The sequence below is a fragment of the Perissodus microlepis genome, chromosome 8 (genome assembly GCF_051167445.1).
Source record: "Perissodus microlepis isolate ML-2025 ecotype Zambia chromosome 8, ASM5116744v1, whole genome shotgun sequence".
NCBI classification, from domain to species: domain Eukaryota; kingdom Metazoa; phylum Chordata; class Actinopteri; order Cichliformes; family Cichlidae; genus Perissodus; species Perissodus microlepis.
Window position 1 is genome coordinate 24,440,881 of NC_140468.1, and position 18,811 is coordinate 24,459,691.

At 40.1% G+C, this 18,811-nt stretch overlaps 1 protein-coding gene across 1 annotated transcript; it reads left to right on the plus strand.

Annotated features, from left to right (window-relative positions):
* Positions 1-7,758: 7,758 nt before the first annotated feature.
* Positions 7,759-18,765, plus strand: LOC146382053 (bone morphogenetic protein 2-B-like). Its single transcript, XM_084938325.1, has 6 exons — positions 7,759-7,828; positions 14,291-14,598; positions 14,811-14,950; positions 15,198-15,314; positions 15,519-15,708; positions 17,089-18,765. The coding sequence occupies exons 2-6, from the start codon at positions 14,316-14,318 to the stop codon at positions 17,493-17,495; spliced, it is 1,137 nt and encodes a 378-aa protein (XP_084794451.1). The 5' UTR covers positions 7,759-7,828; positions 14,291-14,315; the 3' UTR covers positions 17,496-18,765.
* The last annotated feature ends 46 nt before the right edge of the window (positions 18,766-18,811 follow it).

An 18,811-nucleotide genomic window follows, 5' to 3' on the forward strand; every position in this document is an offset into this window, starting at 1 on the left:
TACAAACCCAACAGTGAGCTCTTAAGAGATCCTCAGCCTACAGCTCTTCAATGGGGTGTCACAGGGTCCCCAGGAAAAAAATTGTAAATGTAAAATAATAAAATAAATATTCTTCTGTGGCAATAACAAAGTATAACATAAATTATTCTGTAGCAATTACACAAGAATATCCAGTAATGTCCCTGCCTACAATTAAACACATTCACTTACCGAAAATCGGGGGCATCTGCTGTGGCAAATGGGTTCAAGCCTTTGACCACAAACTTAGTCACTGCTCTGAGACATTCGTCTATCCTGGCCTGAAAGGAGACGCTAACGGTAGACTGCAGCGAGAACTGCCAGCATCTGAGCCAGACTCTGTCTGTCTCTCTCATCATGGTCACCTAAATGCACAGCAATGGCAGGTTTTGTAATAAGGCAGATCGCGCTAACATAATATGCACTGTTAGTTGATTATTTACCTGCCGCATTAACGGGAGAGGACGTGCAAACGTTACCGCTGCTGCTGCGTTGAGATTCACGAGTCCGGAGCGGAATTAAAAACACGACATTCATTTAAGGTCATCGCGTGTTTTGTGAGCAAATGCTTTTGCATATTCGTAGTGTTTCCTCCCTTAAATGAAATATTTACTTTGCAAGTATTGCAAGTTTCCCTGTTGTCATCCATTCTCGTAAAGTATAACCAAACTTTTGAGCGTTTGAGCCGCCATGTTTCCTGCCAGGTAAATGACGCTCCGCAACGTGGTGACGTCATTCGGGGCGACTGGAATCGATAAGGGAATCGTTTGCAAAAATGGCAAACAATTCCAAGGAATTGAAACAGTGGGAACCGGTTCTCAACAAGAACCGGTTTTCGATACCCATCCCTACATAAGACTAATCTACTTTATTTTAGAACATCTTGATTTTTGCATCAATGATGAGTCTCTACTCTTAGTTGCTTAATCAAAATATTCTCCGATTCATCTTACTAACAGTCACGCTTTGTTGTAGTCACAACATGACAACTTGTGCAACCAGGACAAGAACGGTTCCATGATGTTAGCGACATACATGCTGTGTATCATTCACTGGATTAGGATTTATTAGTACTGTTTTGGTATTATTATTAGTAGTAGTAGTAGTATTCACAGCCGTAGTAGTATCAGTAAAGGCACTTATGGATTTTTTGTTTTGTTTTTCAGACTACCAACAGCAAGGACTGTGACACAGCCTTTCTTGTTTGTGTGCTTCTTTTTGTAGTTTTTCCATATTTGTTGGATTTGGTCCAAAGGTGCTGAAAGGTTAAAGAGGAACAATGACCAATAGACTACCTGCTTGTGTGTCTATTCCATTAAGCAAACTGTGTGAAGCTGCCAGGGCATTTCTTAAAAACTGTAATCAATTTGAAAAAAGAGCACAAGCCATTGGCAATGAACTTCAAGAGCTATCTGATGAATATAAAAAGATGGAAACTGAAACTACATGGAAAGATTGGACTGGGGGAGCCCTTAAAGGACTGGGATATGTAGCTGCTTTATCTACAGCGTTTGGAGTAGGATTTTCAGTTTCACGTGGAGGAGATGAAAAAGCACTCGCTGCGGGAGGTTTAGTCTTACTTTCATTATCTGCTGCTGCAGTCGAAACTGGAGACTCAACTGTTTTGAATGCAAATGTAAAGAAGTCACTCACAGAGCAGGACATGATGAAAAGTTTGAAAGCTTTGGTTGAAGAATTCATGACCATTATTGGAGCACAGAAGACCATCCTGGATGATATCATCACATTCTCAGATGAACTGAATGAAAACTCCTCCTTTGTAAGAACAGAAGCTGGAGCGCAAGCAAAAGAAACTCTTTCAGACATTAAAAAGTTTCAGGGACTTCAAAATGAAATGAACAAACTGACAGAGGAAGTAAAAGCCGCACATCTTATAGCTGAGTCAGCCCGGCAGTGTGAGAAAACTCTCACTGAGCTTTTAAAAATGAGGAATGAACTCAAAGAGTTTGAGCAAAATTAGTATGAAGTACTTTGATACCTTTTTTCACTGGGGAACTTTAATGTGCAGTACATGCAGGTGATGAGTGTGCAAGACTAAGACAATATGCAAAGATCAGTCTCATGATATAACAGGTCAATCTATAAAGCAGCTGCTTAAAGTACAAGAACAGTTGCAACTTAATATCGTACCTAAAATTATTATTAACTGTTATTTTTAAACAGTTTGTTTCAATTTTTGTTAAAGAAGCAAGGTTGTACTGTTAATTTCAATCATCTGTACGACCAAAGAAAAACCCTGAAAGAAAAAGAAACAATGAAGTATGTAGGACATAAACACCCATATTATGCTGATGACGCCATCTTTTTAATCTTATGGTTTTCAAACTGCAGGTCTGAAGTCTAGTTCATGAAAAGCTCTTTACTCTTTCCTAGTCTTTCCTATCCCTCAAAGGAAATCTAAATTAGCACTGGAAATTAACACTGGTCTGACAGCCTATTGGCCTTTAAATCACTTGCTGAAAGGCAGAACTTATCAGCATTGAGGCAATCAGACGAATGAGATATTTAGCATTCTTAGCTGACTTCACCACCAGATCACATATATGCACAGAATGGTAAATAATGGTTCTTAGTGCTGTAGATAGTGATGCTTATTTCTGCTCAGTCAATAACGCATTCACTGACGTATTATGTTGTTCTACACCTTGTCTTGCTGTAATCAACAGTTGCTTTTCTTGGTGTCTCTTTACTGCAATAAAACTTGAAGCACAAATAAACTTTATCTGAAAAAACAATAACTGTGAGTATATCCTAAAAGCTCCTTTGGGTCAGGGACCTGCTTCACTAAGGTAATTTTCAACCTGACATCTAATTCACTAACAAACTGCAGATATGGTATCTACTCCTTTATTGTTTTCCTTTCTGTCTCTTTAGAAATGTAACTAATTAAAAATTTCAATATTTCATGTTGCAAATTCAAGGAGACAGGCCCTAAGGTATGTCCGTATCACAGTGGTTCAGTGGGTAGTGCCATCAACTCACACTGAGGTTATTGTAAGCACAATATCAGTTTTAGTAACAACTGTTCACCTGGTTAGTAATATATAGAAAACCAACACATTTATGAACCACACTGACTCTCCCTAAGGCCACTCTTGCAGCCATACTGATTACTCATGATTAGGCTGATCAGGGATCAGATGAAAGCTGTGCCAGCTCTGGTGATGATCATTATCATATGTGAAATATTGCTTCCTTTTTTTGTCTTTTCTGCATTTGTGTAAGATGAAGTGTAAAGACAGATAATTTTTGGGAGAGGTCATTTTCTATTAAAAGGCCTGCAATTCATACCATCACAAATCACATATAAATGACAACATTAGTTATGGAGAGAATGAACACCCTGAAAAGGACAGCTAGCTGTTCTTGTTTGTGGTCACGGGCAATGTGGATACACTTTTCAAAATAAAAAAGAAGAGAAAGAAAGAAAAAACATCAGATTGTAGCAGAGTTCGACATCCTTGTCATGTGTTTCCACTTGTGCTGTGACTGTATTCCTCTTCATTAGTCAGTCAAACAGAGGTGCAGCAGCACTGGGAAGCAAATGCCTTCCATGTGTCTCTAATTGCCTCAGTAGAGGTATTTAACACAAGGTGAAGCCATTAACACATGGACACACTTGTCAGATGTGGAGCCAGGCAGCTCTGGGTGAAAGAGAAGACAAGAGCACATAAAAGCTAATGCAAAATCCACAATGTCCATCTAAGGAACCTGAGTGATTGCTGGCCAGAATGCTGTGCATCAATTCAGGGCAATTCAGGAAAAGCAAATATAAGAGTGAAGCACTACATTTGTTTGTTTATCCACTACAACCTAAGACTTTGATGAGTCTGAAAAAGTAAAATCTGAAACCGAAGAATTTTTTTCAATAAGGTTCTTTAAAAAAAAAAAAAAAGTGTTCTTATAAAATCATATCTAAACTTTAAAAAAATCGTGTATGAAACCATGCGCCCATACTTTCACCTCATGTAAACAAAGCGCATGGTTTACCATGTTTTAGGTAATAGCTCCATCTGGTGTTTAACTGGAAACACTGCATCATCCAGGAAAACAACTGATTATATATAAGAAAAAGAATAGAGGCTGTAAACTCAAGATTAAAGTGTGAATTATCAGAGTAAAGTAAACGTGATCAGTCTTGAACACATAGTAGCACGGGGGTAAAAATTAAAAGTGCAAAGATCGTTCAGTTTAATTCATTTTCATGGTACTGATACTGTGCTGGTTAAAGGGGACACAGAGCTGCTGTACCTTTGTTTAGTCACTCACTTTAATATGATACTGATGAAATTGTTTACAGAAGGAGGGTTTGGCTTTTAGAGATACAGGACAACAGAAGATTTCATAGCTGAGGAAGTTTGTCGCTATAGCAATGAAGGGAAATCACATCACAAACTGTAGGACTGCCCCAGGGAATGTTGGTATGTTGGAACGTATGGATAACACAGTGGGAGATTATTGTAACTCCTGTAAATTGATGGCTTTGTCATCATTTTTGCTGCCAGCAGGGGGCAGTGTGGCACAGACCTTCTGTAAACAGACAGTAGCTTCACTCTGCAATGAACTGAAGTCGACTGCCGTCTGTCTCTTGATTGTACAGGTTTGTGACAAAAGTCATAACATAGAAGTTGATATATCCACTGGTCGGCATGTTTATTAAAGTTAAAAATGTTTTTTTGTGTGAAGAAATTGTATAAATATGTGGTTTGGTGGGAAAGGTGGATTTGCTTTTGACTAAAGGCGGTGATGGTTCCATATTTGATACTGGCTCCTGAACGGGCTCAAAATATCCAATGTGAGAACAGGACACAGATCAGCATCTGTTGGAGAGTCTGATTAAACACTGCACTTAGATGCCAGTCAGTGCTTGACAGCCTCGGATGTTCTCTGTCACCACTTCTTTCACACCTGTCTCTCCAAGAGCTTCTCCAGAGACACCTGCAGTGATACAAAGCACCTCCTCGTCCTTCAGTAGAGGCTTTCCTCACACACAGGGTGGCTACAGCTTTGTACCAAAATGTCACCACACAGGAACCAACAAAGTCAGCAAGATCCACCCTGAAATTTTGAAACAGCTTGGTTCCAGACACCTTCAGCATTGTGAACTGGTATGGCTGTTTCCTTGACAGGGACCATGCTTAAATTTTGAACTACTTGATCAAAGCCTTTGTGACTACATACAAGACTGCAACCAAGGTCTCCCCATAACAGAGATGAGGCTGATTTTATAGCAGCTAGTAAATGCTCTGTCACATCTGAGTTCCACAGGAATACTGCATGTTGATCTCAAAGACATGGACTGCTATTACTGCCTCCTTAAATTCAAAGTTACTGACATTAGTCTGGCATGTCCCATCTCTTCAGTGATTCCTGGTGTCTGTATGGAAACTGTCTGAAGCATGGCACCAGATGTTATGCTCCACATTTCATTTAATGAACCCACTGATACGTGGTCTCTGGGCCCTGGTAGCTGTGGAGCTGGCTCTATCAGCTCTACCCTGGAAATATGGATTATTGTCTCTTCAAGCTCATCAAACGACTGACTGTGGTACTAATACTGAATACTGTTTCTTTACAAGAAAACTAAATGAAGAGCACTCGAGATTTAAATCATAAGAGCAATTTGAATATGAGATGAGGATTCCAACCACATAAAACCAAATTCTTAAAGCTTAAGGATCTTGATGAACTCGAACAGTTAATGAAGGTGAGAACAGGAAGCCACAGTGATCAGCATTTGTTGGTGAGTCTAATTTAAAGGATGCTGCGCTTGAATGCAAACCAGTGCATCACACCCAGCCGGTTCTCCAGCTTCCCTTCGTGCCCAGCCTCTCTAAGAGTTCCCTAGAGACACCTGCACTGAAAAGAAGAGCACATAGGACCAAAACCTTGTGGTTTCTCATCAGGTTTCCTGCTGGTAAACAAAAAGACCACACAACATCGACTGCAGTGTCCATCATCTGGCTGTATACCTGAATACTGCACTGTCTTACTGTTTTACTATTAGTATTGTAATTAAAAATGAATTACCAGATTACTCCAACAAATATCACTATGGGGTTTGTTTTGTTGTGTTGTTGTGTTTTGTTTTGTTTTTTCACTTTCCCCTCACCCGCTCTAACGGTCACGGCAGATGGCTGGCCCTCCCTGATTTCAGCCTGTCCTGCCTGACATCTTTTGCAAATTATGATATGAACGCACTGTTGCATTTGCATTTGTTTATCCAAGACAACCTCTAGATTCTCTACAAGCTGAGGCCACACATTTCTGATAACAAATATGTGCCCACCCAAGAAAGAGAGACACAAAGATGAAGCGTCTACAGCCAAAGGATAAGAGCCCCAGAGAACCAGAAGCAAGCGACACGTACTCCTTCATAGGCTGGCTATCCTGGCATGAGCCGAGAACAAGGTGCCAGGCATCTGGGTCACCCAACAGTTAGGTTTAAGTCATGTTAAATAAAACAATGAGCATCAACCAAATGTTGTTTTTGATTCTTCAAAAAAACATGCAAGGGCCTTGACAACTAGCCTGTAGAAACTGAACTGTCACTTATAGAATTAGATGATTTTGGGTACACAAAGAATTCTGTAGTGTTGTAATATTGTAGGTTGCTTAACTTAAAATTTAAATTGCCTTGAGGTAACAGCTGTTAGGATTTGTACATGCAAACTGTAATACTTCCACACAATGCTTTGCTAGTTCTTTTAAACTGCATGTGATTATGAGATATTTTACAGCAGAAAACACTTATGATAAGATACTATGTGATAATATTATATGAAGATTATATAAAAAATATTCAAAGAGATACATCAGATGTGATACAGTTACATCACATAGATGTCAAAAAACTCTGAAAAGCCAAAAAAAGACTGCTTATCTTTTAGATCTCTTCTCACCAGCACATTGCTAACATAGGTGGTTAATATAAAGTGGACTTCAAGGCCCTGTCCACATACACGGGTGCTTTTTAAGCTTTAACTGTTTCTGCTCTTCGTGCACACGTATACGACATTTTAGGTCGCTGAAAACAACGTTTTTGGAAAAATTCCTTACAGTGTATACATTTTAACAAACTCCATATCTGTGTTTACATGTGGACAAGGAAAATACAAAAACAGTTGTCTTGCAATGTCAAGGATTTGGAGTCAGACTGTCATTGTGGCTTTTAATGATTTCTTTGAATTGTTCTTTTTCCAGGTTTGAACGATTGTATAACATGTTTCTTTAATGACTTTAAAAATAAGAATTGGGTGAAGAAGTTCACATTTATTTTTGATTTTCTCTAAGCCACAGAATGCTAAGTGTATGGATGTTTGACAGAATTGGCAGAATTAATTTAAACTGTTGGGGTTTGCGGTATGGACCCTGCTTTTAAGCAGTCCCATAATTTTTAAAAACAATTGAGATCCAGGATGTGGAGGAAACAACAAACAAACAAAACAATAAAAAATTCAGAAGACTCCAAAATAATTAGTTCAAACAACTGCACATAAGTATATGTTATTCTGATGTGTCACTACTTTGCCAAAGTTGGTAAGAAGAACAGGAGAGGTTTTGATTTTGTTTTCTCCCTTTGCCAAGTGTCTGATCCACACTCCCGTCCAGTGGGTGGCGATAATGAATCTTTAAACTTCTTTGCTAAGTGCAAGCAGACCCAAAAGAAGAAGGAGAAGGCTTGGAAACCTTCCAATCATTTTTGACAGTTACCAATCAGCCAACAGCTGGTTAGCTTAGTTTAGCACTGCAAGACTGGAGAAGGGGGCGCAGCTGATTTTGTCCAAAGGTAACTGAATTCACCTGGAAACATAGCAAAGGCTCACAAAACAGTATGTCTCACTGCTTTAGTGCTACCATAACAAAGATTTTTAAGGCTGTTATACATTCCAAGAAATTCCTTGAGCAGGACTAATGATTTTATTTAGGCTTGTCCTCGTCATGAAGGTGCCAGGCAGCAGAAACTTCAAAAAAAGTCACTGCTGCAGGCCAAGAAACGGATGGAAACACAACTTCTGTTAAACTACAGAGGCTTTTGTTTGTACCAGAGCAAATGGTGTGCAGGTTACATAATGTTTGGTCACAAAGCCCAGCCCAGTGGCTTTCCTGGAGGCCTGTTTCAGACTGAGCCTGGTTACCTGTTTTCACCTGACTTTACACAAAACTAGCTGGAGTTTCAAATTCAAATGTCAGATATTAGAATTACCTCTAGTCTGCAAACCTAAGACAGGAACGTGAAGTCCAGATGTCAAAATAAGGTCTTTAGCATCTATCAGGAACAAACACTGGGTGGAAACGCAAAACAGATCATTTATATCAGTGCTGAACGTTTTTCATGATCAACAAGGTTTGCATTTACAGGTTTGCATGTACTTCACTGAAAAGATGGCTTTGTAAGTTGATTATTTCAGAAAACATTTCTTTATGTGAAAGAAAGGGTGGCTGTAGCTCAGGTGGTAGAGCAGATCAGCTACTGATTGGAAGGTTGGTGGTTCGATCCTTGGCTTCCCCAGTCTGCATGCCAAATATCCTTGGGCAAGATACTAACCTTGTTGCCCTCCGATGCGTTCATCGGAGTATGAATGTGTGTGAATGTAGTTAAGGTTGCACTTCAGTTTAGAAGTGCTTGTATGAGTGGGTGTGACTGGGTGAATGAGGCATGTTGTATAGACTTTGAGTACTCCGGGAGAGTAGAAAAGCGCTGTATAAGAATCAGTCCATTTACCATCTTTCCTAAACTGCTTATGAGAACATCGGCCTTGCTTTAAGTCAGTGTAAACGTCCAAGGGTATCCTAGTCTCACAAGCTTTTACATGTACAGCGCACATGTCTAGAACAACAGAATTTTTAGAGAGGGGACTTTTTCTTGGGTATTCAGCACTCAGTACACTGCTCCATACCCTGACAAGACAGAAAAGTGGTTTCCATAGTTCCTATTTTAGTGTAAATTTTAAAGCAATTTATCTTTTTTTCTTCTTCTTCCTCCTTAGGTTTATTAATAGCATTTGAATAGTTCAATTAACTGTTGTTTCCAAATTATTTTGGGATTCTGTGTAAAATGCAGATTAAAACAGAATTCAATCGTTTGCAAATAATTTACATGATATGTTTAACTGAAAATATTACAAAGAAAACAGAAGCTATATCACAGGAGTTACAGCAGTTAGTTTACCAATCAGAAGCTTGAATGGGTCGATCGATGGTCCCTCAAAGTCTGTATATCAACGACATACAGACAAGACAACTGATCGAAAAGCCAAACCAATGATTATTCAGAGTAAGTCAGAAGAGAGACATAAAGTAAAGGCATAATGAGGCTTGTAGTAGAAAGTGCCTTCAGTGTGCAATTAGAATAGAAAACCAGTACCAGTTCATTTTCCATGTTTAGATCATGTAGTTGTTGTTGTTGTTGTTGGGTTTTTTTTTTGTTTTTTTAGTGATGTTAAGCCAACATTGTACTATTATAAGAGAGGATTTTGCCCACTAGGGGAAAGAAAAAAATTACCCTGACTTTTTTATTTTCCAAAGACTTGAAGGGGAAAAAGTCAAAGTTCTTTCTCTACTCTCAGAATTCTGACTTTTTTTTATGTATTTTGTCTTTTTTCTCCTCATCATCTTGTTTATTTATTTTTTTAAATTCTCAGAATATAGATTTTTTTTTTTTGTGATCACGCTGATCACTCCATCTTCTCCTGTGTTGGAGACACAGCAAATATGAGCCTCATTTTTTGAGGGTGATTTTTGATTGGTCAGACCACCGGCCGGTTGAGTTTGATCCCAGAGAAGATGATAGTTTTGCTGAGTCTTATTTGTATGTCTGTATTGTTTTAAATTGCATCTGTGACTGTGGAGAAAAACTGACTTTAATGCGCTGCTCGGTAGATAAGCCGTATGCCCCAGCGCGCAAAAAGCGAGCGCTTAATGCTCTAACAGCGCCCGCTTTTTCTGCTGCCTTTATGGATTCTGGAATAATGAACTCCAACTGTAAAAGTGTTGAGGACCTTTCGGACATTCTTCATTCCTCCTGCACTGATATCTTGGACTCCGCTCAGGACTGCGCGCTAAGCATTTATCAGAGCCATGGTTGAACGAACATACGCGACTGCAGACGCGCCGAAAGGAGATGGAAAAAGGACAGATTGCACGTTTCCCTACAGATTTTAAGGACTCGTCTTTCTGCTCACCAAGAAGCTGTAAAAACTACAAAGACACAGTTTGTCTCAAACTTAGAGTCAGTAAACTGTCACAGGCCTCAGGTACTTTTTAATGTCCTTAATCGCTTTCTTGGTTCCTATCTCAAAGCTTCCTTTTCTGTCTAAAGTTTTGGAGAAAGTGGTCTACTTACAGTTGCAGGCCCACCTTGATTTTAATATGATCTCTGAAAAAATTCAATCTGGTTTTAAATCACTTCATAGCACTGAGACGGCACTTTTAAGGATTTTTAACGATATTCTTTTAACTCTGGCAGCCCTGCTGCCCTTTTATTGTTGGACTGCTTTTGACACGGTCGACCATCCTGTTATCACGGCTAGAATTTCATGTTGGCCTAAAAGGATCTGCCCTACAGTGGTTTTGGTCCTACTTGTCAGAAAGGACTTTTCATGTCGATATGGGCCCCCATAACTCCAAAATAGCCCCTCTTAAATACGGTGTACTCAATGTTCCCTCTAAGCTGCGCGCGTGCGCAATTGCGCACTGCTGGCACGGTCTCTGCGCAGAAAAAATCTGCGTTGCGCACACAAAAAAAATTAAAGTAAATACTTTAACAATTCTGTCTTGCAGTGTTAGTCAGTAAACTACTGGCTGCTCCCGTATGGGATTAGAACGATGCCACCTTATCCCATAGTCCAGCCAATCACGCGATTCACATTCGTATATGCGAAGCTAATCAACGTCGTTGACAGGCTATGACAGCGTCCTTATGCACCGACCGATTTAGGAGTGACGGCGGTGTTTTGAGATGTGAGAGATTTGCGACGTTTAGCGCTAATCTTGTGTAGTTAGTTTGTAGTGTAGTCAATAGTTTCCTTGTGTGTGTCACAGCAATGAGGTGACTGCTGAATGTTACAGGTGTTACAGGAGTGATACATCTCCTGTTGTCAGGCCTGCAGGTATCAGGCTGTTGTTCTCCTTTATCTCATAGTGGACAGAAATTATTTTTTGGAGTGGCACAAATAATTTGTGTGGCATCAAATTTGATGCAGAACAGCTGATTGTTCTGTAAATATTTTGAAATGTTTGTTTAAAAAAACGCCTTTGCAGCATTTTTAGGTAAACAGCTGCAAAAAACTTTGTTGTTTGCAAAACTCAGTTACTTTTTTGAAGAAGTAACTATATAATTAACTGCCCAACATTGGTTATTATATACTGTATTTTGCACACAGAGAGTTACAGGACTCTCTCCCAGACCACAGACTCATAATACAAGTCAGAGCTTTATTTAAAAAAAAAAAAAAAAAGAAAGAAAGAAAGAAAGTTGTGTTTTCAAAATTGGAGTTCAAGTTATTTTTACTTCCAATAGTGTTAACATGCTACACAGGTCATGAACAAGATTTTTTTTTTTTTTCATTGTAAGTGGGCTAAAGCAGTTAAAAGTAGTCTAACATAAATGCTGTGATTTGATTATTTTAATAAAACACGTAACTTGGATGGATTCGATGCTGGCGTGACCACAGTGCACACGTCTGATGTCGCTCACAGTGGTCTAAGGGATCGCTCAGTGAGTTTGAGTTTGCTCAGACACGTGAAAAATTAGAGGGAACATTGGGTGTACCTCAAGGCTCTATTTTGGGTCCTGCCCTGTTCGCACTCTATTTGTTGCCATTGGGCTCCATCTTCTCGCGGTACAGCATTTCATTTCAATGTTTTGCTGATGATTTGCAGGTTTATCTACCTTTAAAAGCAGGGTCAGACCATCCCCAGCTCTTATTACGCTGCCTTGACGATGACAAACAGTGGTTGTCATAAAAAAACCTCGGTGTCTACTTTGATGGTTCTTTTAAATTGAATAAGCAGGTGAGTGCAGTAGTTCAGTCCTGCTTCTTTCAGTTAAGACAGCTAGCCAAGGTAAAGACATACCTCCCGGCTAACGTCTTTGAATGTGTTATTCACCTTTTCCTTACTTGCAGATTGAACTACTGCAATTCATTGTATTATGGTCTAGATCAGGCCACCATCCATCGTCTTCAGATGGTTCAAAATGCAGCTGCTCGCCTGCTAACTGGTACCAAACGGAGAGAGCATATAACCCCAGTTTTAGCTTCTTTACACTGGCTTCCTGTCTCCTATGGGATCCAATTTAAATTTTTACTTTTTGTTTTTAAGTCACTTAACGCCCAAGCCCCTCCTTACCTATCTGAGCTCCTCTCTGCTTATGCTCCAGGAAAAACCATGGCGTCTAGCTCAAAATTAATGCTGTCCATCCCACGGACTTATCTCAAATCTCGTGGTGATAGATCCTTCTCTGTGGCAGGTCCCAGACTTTGGAATAGTCTCACCCTAAATATTAGATCTGTACAAACACTTGAGCAATTTAAATCATTACTAAAGACACATTTTTATGCCCTGGCTTTTAACACACTATGGCCCAAGCATTTTGGTCTTATTGGAAATAGTTTTAGTTATTGCTTTAATTCTTTTATTGTCCTATTATTGTTTTATATTGTTATTACTGTATTACATTGTTGCTTCTTAATGCCATTTTTATATTTTTAAGCACTTTGTGCAGCAATGAAATGTGCTATATAAATAAACTTGACCTTGACCTTTCTTTGAAATTTTAAGATTACAGCCATTGCTCCTATTACACCACCCTACCTTACATTCTGAAAGATTGAGCTTCTCTGGGAGGCTCTTTTAATACTATCCTGCTCCCTTCAGGGCTCGCCACAGAAGATCATCTGCCTCCATCTCACCCTAGCATTCTTTTCTGTCACATCAGCCCTCTCCATATCCTCCTTCACTACATCCACAAATATTCTCTCAGATCTTCCTCTTTTCCTCCTGCCTGGCAGCTCAATATTCAGCATCCCTTGTCCAATATGTCGACTAACCCTCCTCTACACATGTCCAAACCATCTCAACCTTGCCGCTCTAACCCTCTGATGTATATATATTTCCAGTCCTGTCTATTCTGGTCACTCCCAATCAAAAATCTGAGCATCTTCACCATTGTCTTCATCTTTGACCTCAGATTTTTGTCAGTGCTGCTATCTCCAAGCTAGTAATGAAACTAATTAGTTATGCAATCTACAGCTTTTCAATCATGTTTATTGCATTCAGGTTTTTACACACCAGTCTAGCCCTTTGGAAACAAGGTTGTATATCCAAACATGAATTTTGCCTTTTTATTGAAAGCAGTTTAAAAAGAAGTCAAAGCAGTTGAGTTCAATCCAAGTCTTGTTTCTGTAAATCCAATCATTTGATCCTCTTTGTTTCCAGTCTTTATTGCTTTTGTCTGTTTTCAGGCTCATCTGACTGGGTGGCTACTCAGTGATACCTTTTCGTTCATGGTCTTAAATGTGAGTAATGAGCGGGATCATCATTCCCGTGTAATGGTCGTAGATTTGATTAACAATGGGAGAGGAGATTGAGCCATCGATCAGCGTGACGAACCCGAGAGTTTGATCCCTTTTGTTGTACTTGATTGATCAGAGGTCAGCGGGGATTCGCCCTAATTGAGGAATAAACACGTCACGCTGTTAACTCTGAGTCACTGTCCAAACACTGGCAGAGTTTTTTGTGAAAACGTGCGCGTTAACAGGCAGCTTTTGAAAACGCGCTTCATTTGCGTCACGGCTCGGTTGTTCGTTTGCTCTCCAGCGACTGGCCTCATACTGATAACGCATGACGTGGGACAAAGGTGACAAGACATCATGATCGGATAATTTTATTTGGTCCAGTGAATAAAACGGTGGCACCGAAGGGCGAGTGGTGTAATACTAAATACGTGAAAGTTATTCTCTTCAATACATTTGAACCTATTTTAACACATGCGCTCAATCTGTCGTAAAACGTGCATTACAGCATGTCTGAATTAACTTTTCAAATGAACAGGAGCGGCTTGTAAACTGCAGTAAGCCGGACAAATTAGTGGTGTGTTTATTTTTCTTTACAGCTGGTTCTCTGCTCGTTTCCACACATACTTTTGTGTATTTGTTTTTTTGTGTTTTGTCATCAGTCATGGTCCAATCACCTCTTACTGTTTGCTAAATACAAGGGCACCCCTCATTTATTACCTACCCTCCCACAGGTGTAGAGCTCAGTCCAGTCTGGAGATGACAGCACGAGCTCCGCGCCTCTGCCTCCTCGCTCTCCTGCTAAGATGCGTCACCCCGCTGGCGATCCCGCAGGACGGTTTGGACGCAACGAAAATGGCCATGCAGAAGCTGGATCGTCTCTTCTATCTTAAGGATATCCCCAGACCAGCGGTGGCTCCTCAGAAGAAGGCTCCTCAGTTCATGCTGGATCTTTTTAACGTGGTTTCTGTCACGGATGGGACCCCGAAAAGCCAGACGGACATTCTGGAAGGAAACACGGTGCGGAGTTTCAACGATAAAGGTGAGAAGCAACAGTAACGGCTGTTCCGCGAGAATATCTTCCAATGAGTTTGCATCTAGGGCGCACAAAAATAAGTAGTATGCGTATAAGTGCGTATAAGTGCGTAAAGACGCAATCGCGCACGGCTATGTGTCTGTTTAAAAGCCTGCGCTTTTCCAGTGTATGGTTTCATCATTTCTCTAAATATTTTTATGTTGTTTTGTCGTCTGCAGGGCAACCTGGAGAGAGTTTTCACTTCTTCAACTTGTCATCTTTCGGCAGAGATGAGAGAATGATCAAAGCGCAGTTCCGCTGGTTCCGAAAGAAAAGGAAGTTTTATCCCGGAAGCTTTCACACGCCTCATTTCTACAAAGTAAATGCTTCTTGTTTGTTTGCTTTTAAAGACATATCATTTTCACTTTTTTCTTATATTGTACAGGAAACATTGTGGCAATGTTTTGGCGCACTAACTACTAAGTGTACTCACGTGGTTTCTTTGTCTGCCAGCATTTCATAATCGTGGGCCTTAACAGGGATTCTGGCGTTTTTGAAAACAAATAGTGATAGTTTCTGTTTGTTGGTTGGTGGTGGGGTTTTTTCCTCTTTTTTTTTTTCTCCAGGTGGCTCTGTATGAGGTGCTGGAGAACCTTGTGAAGCCATGGCGAGGAAACCTCATCACCTCCAGATTGGTTCCACTATACACACAAGGATGGGAAGTCTTCAATGTCACTCAAATGGTAAAAAAAATCCATAACTTCATTTTCTTTGTTTAAAATGAATGTTTGAGGCTTGTTGTGAGAAAATAATTCCTTTTGAGTTAAATCATTGGTCATTATTTCAAAACTCAGATGATCAATTCCAAATAAAAACGTCTCATAATGATGACGATCATAGTTTGTGTTAGATTGGGGGGATGATGTCATGCTTGTTTTAAATGTCAGGTATCCAAGTGGATCCAGAACAGTCAGGAGGACAACGGCATCCTGGTGGTGACTACACTTCCTTCCGGTAACTGGATGGAGTCGGTGTTGCATTCATCTAAACAGAATGTAGAGCTGACAGACACAAGCGCCTACCTGGTCATATTCTCACACGACAAACAGACAGGAGCATCAAACCAGTCATACTTTGGTAAGGTGGTGAGAGAGATGTGGGCATGTTGCACAGTGACCTTTCCTCTGTTATAACAGTGATTGATTTAGGCAGGCAAGATGATTTTGCCATTTTTAACTTAATAAGAAATTCTAAGCAAATTGCAAGTGGAATATTTGGACTCCTGCAACTCATCTGGGCTTTGGTTTCATGCTTGGTGGGGTTTTTTGTTTGTTTTTGTCTTTTAGACTTGGGCTAATCAAGTCTCAGGGCAGATGATCACCATGAAAGAAAAAAAGTGAGGCATCTACACATCTCATGCTAGTCTGCTTAGCACCAGTTGACCGATCAATACAGTTTGTTCACTTAACCCATCTCTTGACTGTGTGCTGTTCATGTGGATCCATTTTAATGCAGTACACTATGTTATACATAATACGGCTTAGTTTTTATCAATGAGTAAAGTTCTAGCATTATGTCATTTAAATGCCAAAGTGAGATTTGAGTGAGTTTGAGGAGTAAATGGTGATCGTTAGACGACCGGGTCTGATCCTCAGCAGTTTTGTTTTCTGCAGTGGTCAGTATCTATTAAAAGTGGTCCAAAGAAGGAACCAGCGACAGGGTCGTGAGAGATGAAGGCTCACTGATGCACATGGGGAGTGAAGGTTAGCCGGTGTGGTCGATCCAACAGATGAGCCACTGTAGCTCAAATTGCTGAAAAATTTAATGCTGGTTTTGTCAGAATACACATGCCATGCTGACCCCTGTCCACCGTCAAAAGCACCAACAATGGGCATGCAAGCATCAGAACTGGACTATGGTGAATGGAAGAAGGTGGCCCGGTCTGATTAATTACGTTTTTTTTACATCACTTGGATGGCAGGGTGCGTGTGTCTCTTACCCATGGAACCCTATGCTCTATGGGAAGAAGGCAACCCAGCATAGGCAATGTGATGTTTTGTTCTGCTTAGAAGCCTTAGTTTCTGCCATCTATGCGGATGTTACCTTGACATGTACCACCTACTTAAGAATTGCTGGAGACCATGTACACCCTTTCATGGAAACAATATTCCCAGATTGCTCTGGTTTCTTTCAGCTGCATCAAAGCTATAACGGATCAGGAATGGTTTGAGGAGCACGACAACAAGTTTGAGGTGTTGACTTGACCTCAAAATTCCCCAGATATGAATCCAATCGTGTGTCTGTGAGGTGTGCTGGACAAACTAGTCCGAACCATGGAGGCCACACCTCCATGCTTACAGGACTTAAAAGGATCTGTTGCTAACATGTTGGTGCCGATACCACAGCACACCTTCAGGGGTCTAGTGGCTGTTTTGGTAGCAGACTAACTGACTCAATATTAGGCAGGTGATCGAAATGTAAAAATGGTCATAATTTTCTATCCTACCCTCATCACAGGACAAGCCCAACCTGAACCGGCTGCCCCCGAGCACCGCAGCAGAAGGCCTCGTGCATCTTCCAGTGTCATGCCCCTCGACAGCTCCCAGCACTGCCAGCGCATTTCTCTGTTTGTTGACTTCGAGGAGATCGGCTGGTCGGGCTGGATCATCTCTCCCCGTGGATACAATGCCTATCACTGTACGGGCTCCTGTCCATTCCCGCTGGGGGTAGGCATCAGGGCGACCAACCACGCCACAGTGCGTTCTATCATGCACGCACTCAAGGTTACCAGCGATGAGGTGGAAGCGCCCTGCTGCGTGCCGGACATGCTCCAGTCTATGAGTCTGTTGTATTTTGACGATGAGGAGAATGTGGTTTTAAAGCAGTATGACGACATGATGGCGTTAAGCTGTGGTTGTCATTAGCTGCCTGTGAGTCTCCTGGATTCGTTAACACTGGTCAACACATGGGCATGAAACAGTAAGGGTTAAGTTCCTGTGTTTTTGATGGTATTCACTTAGGTACTGAAAGAGCTATTTCATAGCTACTCGTCGCTAATCCTTTGACGATGCAAGTCCAATGGCCTGTTGTTGTTCTCCATTTTTTTAAAATATTGTTTATATAGTTTATATTGTGGCCCAAAGGCCCACTTCAGGTTCTTCTTCTGGAGTGTAATTTGAATGTTTCTGTGACACTGAGATGTCCATGGTGCTGAGCCAGCCCATGTGGTCTGTCCTACAAAATCATTACTTTTTATTTGGAATTAACTTTTACTGTCTCTCAGCGGACTGTGGTAGCTGCCACTAAAATGCTCAAAAATTACAATTAAAGGTGATGTTTTCAAGTATTCATTGTTTTAGTTCAGGAGCACATCAAATTAAAACTATTTTTACATTTAAGCAAAGAACTACTCCAACATTTTTAAAGTAACTTAATTTTTTTTAATTGGCTATTTAAAAAAAATTCATTTGGATAAACTGATTGATTGAAAATGATTTCCAGGGACTATTATTTATTAAGTACCACATATCAATGTTTTACAAGGGGATTTGCACTGAGTAATGAGTCAGTGTTGAATGTTTTTTTTTATATATATCTTTCAAAAACACAAATACAAAAATTAAAAAAGTGTGATGTACAAAAAAAAGCTCTGGATGTTAATTTCAAGGCCAAAAAAAAAGTAATATGCAAGTTGTTACAACCTGATTCTGTAATGTCAGAAACAATGTTACATGTTTGTGTTTTATTAAAAGCAGGGGGGCTTTGCTGAATGAACTGGGGGAAATTAAAAGACCCTGCATTGTGTTTTCAAGTTCTTATTGTATTATATTAGAGCGCACAGGAAATAAAAGAAGCACATGAGTGCCCAGAAACATTCTTGTTCATTGTTCGGTGTCTTTGCATAAATTGGTCAGCAGGTAGGTAGGACAGAGGTGAAGCTGGAAGCTGCTAATGTGCTTAAAAATAATATAAAGTAATATTTGATGCTGTATTTAATAAAACAGTTTTAAAGACAACTGCAGTGGTTTTAAATAAAAATTCTTTAAATTTGCTTTTTGTAAATTCCAGTGTTTTAGAAACCGTCTACTTAAACTGTCAAAGGAGAAAAACACTTGATTGCACTGTATGTCCAAAACATTTGTGTATTGTGTTAAAGGGAGCTTGTTTCTGCCACTGGAATAAAAAATGCCATGTGTAACCTGTAAATGTTGAGCTGTATCTCGAGATTTTGAGTATATAA

Bases quoted from the DNA above. Each gene is read 5' to 3' on its own strand.
- LOC146382053 (XM_084938325.1), top strand. From the start codon at position 14,316: ATGACAGCACGAGCTCCGCGCCTCTGCCTCCTCGCTCTCCTGCTAAGA. The intron at 14,599-14,810 runs GTGAGAAGCAAC...TGTCGTCTGCAG, and splicing joins GCGGAGTTTCAACGATAAAG to GGCAACCTGGAGAGAGTTTT. The intron at 15,315-15,518 runs GTAAAAAAAATC...TTTAAATGTCAG, and splicing joins TCTTCAATGTCACTCAAATG to GTATCCAAGTGGATCCAGAA.